General features: G+C 45.7%; 2 protein-coding genes across 4 annotated transcripts in view; both read right to left on the bottom strand.

The window, feature by feature from the left end:
* Positions 1-4994, bottom strand: part of rufy2 (RUN and FYVE domain containing 2) — an 18257-nt gene extending 13263 nt beyond the window's left edge. Inside the window, exons 1-3 of one of the 3 annotated variants that reach the window (XM_060071824.1) lie at positions 4739-4994; positions 631-804; positions 1-20 (exon numbers count right to left, since the gene is read on the bottom strand). The exon at positions 1-20 is cut by the window's left edge and continues 98 nt beyond it. In XM_060071824.1, coding sequence (XP_059927807.1) covers positions 1-20; positions 631-804; positions 4739-4814 — 270 coding nt within the window. In that variant the 5' untranslated portion in view covers positions 4815-4994. Of the gene's footprint in view, positions 21-630; positions 805-3553; positions 4274-4738 lie in introns of those variants that run through there. The other 2 variants (XM_060071823.1, XM_060071825.1) reach the window with 2 other exon arrangements.
* The window catches only part of phf10 (PHD finger protein 10), a 91604-nt gene that overhangs the window by 10050 nt on the left and 76554 nt on the right, over positions 1-5000 (bottom strand). The gene's annotated exons all lie outside the window — the stretch shown is intronic.

The raw sequence follows: 5000 nt of genomic DNA, 5'->3' as shown, positions 1-5000 counted from the left end.
ACCCAGGAAGGACTTCTTCACTGCAGGGAGGGAGGGAGGGAGGGAGGGGGAAAGAGAGAGAGAGAGAGAGAAAGAGAGAGATAAGGGGGAGAGAGAGAGAGAGAGAGAGAGAGAGAGAGAGAGAGAGAGAGAGAGAGAGAGAGAGAGAGAGAGAGAGAAAGAGAGAGAGACTCAAAATCTGGAACTGATGTTGTCGCATAGAAGGCGCACACAAGAAACAATAGCACATGCGAGATGTCTACCTTCTGGGTTATTGGCCAGAAAGGGCTTTCCACCTAACCCTCAACTTAACCAAGTAATGGTAATGCCAAAACCTAACCAAGTAGCTGTGTTTCCTTAACCTAATCAAATAAGTTTGTTACCTAAAAGGAAAATGAAAAAAAAAAAAGACTATATTAAGTGACCCAAGTCTAAAGATAATACAGGACACGACTCCCGGTCTCCTGGGTGAACGTCGGATGTTTAACCCATTCATCCACCACAAACCTTCTTCCTGCATGTACTTTACACGATGTTCACACCTCAACATCGTTCTGAAAGGCAGAACGATGTCCGTCAGAAAGCGCGGGCGAAGGCCAACTTCTCCCGTGCGCTCCACCACGACCACCCGCCTGCCCTTTGACCCCGTACCTCGGAGGCCGTGTTTGAGGCAGTGCTCCATGACGACGAAGAACTGCTGCAGCGGCGGGTAGTCCGAGTCCAGCGTCCTCCCGAAGCTCAGCGCCGACTCGATGAGGCCCTTGATGCTGAGCTTGGCCATGTTCAGCAGGTTGGCCCGCTCCATGGCCATGGGGTCGCGAAGGGCTGCCGGGAGGGGGGGGGCAGAACCACACGGGGTCGGAGGTCAGAATGTGCGGTAGTTATATAGCTTATATAGCGCTTTTATCCAAAGCGCTTAACAATATTGCCTGACATTCACCCATTCACCCACCGACTGCGGAGTTAACCATGAAAGGCGACAGCCAGCTCGTCAGTGGGAAGTTAGGGTTAGGTGCCTTGCTCAGGCTTGTAGTGTGAAATGACTTGTAAGGACATTTTATTTCATTTCAGATTTTGTGAGCCAGTTATGGGCTTACACGCTGGTCACGTTTTCCCATATTTTCATTGCCTGAAGTAAGATATGCGCACACTCGTACTGTATGTACTCGCCTACTGTTCAAGCAACTCTTCCTACAATACATCTATAGTGGGCGTGGAGTAATATACAATAGCCCAAATCCTCTTTTGCTGCCCGTTGGACAGTATACATGCTTTTAAGCACCGTCAGACGCAGATCTACCCCAGAAATCCAGAGTTCTCGCGAGAGCACAATTTGTATTTGCTCAGCGAGTCACTCTGGGAATGAGCAATATACTCACTCCCCGATTCCCCTGGAACAGAACATTAACCAATAACATCGGTGTATCTGATATAGGCGGGCCGAAAGCGTTGCTGTTTTACCGCCGGATACGGCAAGAGTCTTATCTATTGGTTAGCTCCGCTGGTCTGGATACGTCACCCCTTGTATTCTTTTGATTTGTCGTAGTGTTATCCAATTGCGTGCAGTGATATTTTCAATTGCATGCTTGGTGCCGCCCCTCGAGTTGGGCCACTTTCATTACTCGTTGCCAGACCCAACAGCTTGCTAGATGCGGGTCTGGATTTCCAGGCTAACACAGATCTACATTCAACAATTCATTGGCAGTTTGAGAACCACTTTTGTCATTGTTTTGTTGAGAATGGAAAATAAAGTAAGGAAAAGAGACCGCCGTTTGGTGACGACACCCTCAACTTGGCAAGAAGGCAGCAGCGTGTAACAGTTTGTCATCAACTCTAGAGAGGGATGACTGGACAACTATGGTGGAGGCTACATGGCGATTGCCTAACAGACCACACAAGTGTATCCTGATTACATCATGTCTTTCTTCGTTGCCGTCTTACGAGTCACCGGTCCATGTATCAGAATATGAAAGCAATGCCAATCTTTTGTTTGGAAACATGTCATTCCTCCTGGTTATAGAGTTCTGAAGTTCATTGATCAAATAGCCCAGGTCCTAGTCCAAGTTCATCAGAATCAAACGGGCAGAAGACTAGGGCAGTAAACATTAAGATGACTGTCGTGTTCCTTTTATACTCGAGCCTACTAGTCGTCTCCCATGTGAGGATGTACAGCGACACAGAGCACTGTGGCCGCCAAACCGTACACAAGACATGTAGATCCGTTGCCTAGCAACACTGTGCATCACCTGTGCCCGATGGGGGCAGTGATTAATGACCAACCGCAGCAGTTTGACTAAAAAGCATACAGACGAATTACTCAGTGGTTACCTGGAGATGACATCAGGCTATATAGGTCAATGTTCAGGGGGAATCTTGTGTCCATAATTTGACAACACAGTCAGGGATTTCATTGACAACTTTTAGAAAATATTTGTTTTCTTGGAAAACCAATACTGCTTAATGAAGTAGCTAGATTAGGACAAGTAGTTAGGTCGAGTAGCTTAGGCGTACAATCTTTCAAAGTTAGCGGTAACGATTTATTGACACTATATTTTTACCCAGGAAAACTTAAATTAAATATGAAATATATTTTATATATATTTCTTGTAAGAACTCTACAAGTTTTGAATATGTCTTTGATTAAAACACATGAAGAAATTGAGTAGTTGTGTTTTGCCTATGTCCCATTGATAATGTAGGGTAACATTCAAACTAGGCTTTTGAGACGCTGTAAAAACACCTGCCAAATGACATCTTGATCACCGCAACATTAGACATGCAAATTATCCCATTGATGAATAAAGATGCATCATAGGCAATTAATGACATGCCTATGATATAATGATGTATTGGGGTCAATGGTTAAAAGTTAGTAGAGTACATTAAGGAAAATCTACGCTATTGCCTACATTTCATAGTTAGTGTTTGATGTGTTTCTTGTCGTTTTTTAGAGAGTCAAATTTTTGCTTGAACAGACATAGGGGCCACTGTTGTGTCCTGTGTCTTCATCAAAAAGCACATGCTGTTTACAATCTTATCAATGGAGTCTTGTGACACAGTCAATAGGGTAGAAGAGTGCTTAAGATGAGCGCAATGGCATCCATCAGAAACCAATGTTCTGCAGACATCACCAGGCCCTGCTGTTTGTAACATTGATGCAGAAGGACATGGTGCATTAAATGACATAGTGCATGGGGTCACTAAATGAGAGGATGGCTGAAATTGTGTCATCTATGAGTCCTGGGAATAGTTCGATTTAAAATATTGTAATTGTGGTGGCTAATCAAGGCAAGGCAAAGACGCCATTGGTTGAGTTGTAGACGTAAACCCATCTCTTACACTTGAATACAGCGAATATATTTAGGGATGAGGGATGTTGATATATACTTATGTAACAATCCCTGGTTTTATTGTCCATTTAAACTGTTATTGTACGTCAGACAAGAGATTAATCGGTCCAGAAGAGGATGTAATGAGTGGCAACCCCTTTTCTATTCAACTGAACCGAATTAAAAAAGGTCCAAGCTCTTATGCGAATTATCCTTCCTGCACCACAGCTGTCACTGGAACTCACCTTTGGGGGTCCACTCCTCGGGCAGGGACGTCCTGTGGTCTGACACCTTGGGCAGGACATGTATGCTCCCAGAAAACGTCTCGGATGCTTTCCTGGCCAAGGCAAATATAGGAACCTGCCATCGGCCGTCTCCCCCTGCCCGTACGGTGCTACCGCTGCCACTAGCTTTATTATCTCCGGCGAGGTTTGCTTTCTCATCCTGCAATCGCAAAATCCCAAATGCCTTTTCCTTGTTGTTATCCGCCTCGGCGAAAGCCAAGTCGTGCTCTGCGGACGATGCCATCGCTCACCCTACACAATGAATAACGCTAATGGACACAGTAGGAAGATGCGAGGTGGATGGAGCGGGCTAACCAACATAAGCTAACATCCATGGACCGTTCACCAGGCGAGCAGTAAGGATCAAAAGAATCTCGGGATGTCTCTCGTCAAAACAATGAAGGATCTGGTGCATAGATCCCACCCCCGCACGCACAAGAAATGTAAACACTATGATCCGGTTGACATGATGTATGCTAGCGACACGTCCATAATAGCTGGTAGTCCAAAGAGCACTTGCCATTCATGTCAGGGCTGTACAGTAGTGTTTACTAGGATATTGCTAGCGGATAGTGAACGCCGAGTGTTCCGCTGCACCCATTGGAGGGCCGTGGCCAAAGCTCACGAGACACACAAAAACACTACGTAATGGTTGTGTGGCTGAGAACAGAGCACTACAGCGCCCCCTACTGTATAAAGCGAGATGGAGGCCTTAAACTGGTTAGTCTCTGCACGGAGTACATTCGTGTTTATTGCAAACATTATCTACAACTGTAAAAACTGTATATTTATTACCATAAATTATAGTTTACATTGAATCCAACTTAATTTGATGTGTCTATGTATTAGTGTATTGTTTAAGTATTAACTTACTCACTTACCTTGCAATGTATAGTTAAAACGTTTGGAATATAATGAAAGGCAACTAAAACATTTTCAAGGAATTCTATTGATGAAGGACAGACGACATTGAATGAGTCATACAACCAACAGAAGAAACACATCAGCGAGAGAGAGAGAGAGTGTGTGAGAGGGGAGGGGGGGGGGGGTGAGAGCAGGGGCGAGAGAGGCTTGGCAGTAGATAGAGAGACAGATAGATGACCTAATATATGTCCCGGGGAGACATGGCTGAAGGAGATGACTTACCCTGGCTGTAGGCCAGTCGCTCCATGCTCTCACTGTGGGTGATGCCCCACCGGTGGAGACTCTGAGGGGAGTACATGGCACTGGGGAGAGAACCCCACCCTCGGAGAGACTATTGGTGTAGCGGTGTAGTATCTTCAGGTCTCTCTGTTGTCACACAGACCACTCAATGGCTCCTCAGAGCTCACTGAAGACGGAGGTCTGGGCTGAGGTGGATTCTCTGCCTGGTTGGGCTGTGATCCAGTCTGATCGTGGGTTTGCTTTG

This window comes from Gadus macrocephalus, chromosome 14 (assembly GCF_031168955.1).
Source record: "Gadus macrocephalus chromosome 14, ASM3116895v1".
Classification (NCBI taxonomy): domain Eukaryota; kingdom Metazoa; phylum Chordata; class Actinopteri; order Gadiformes; family Gadidae; genus Gadus; species Gadus macrocephalus.
Note: the sequence above shows the minus strand (reverse complement) of the source record. Positions and strands in the feature narration are given on the sequence as shown.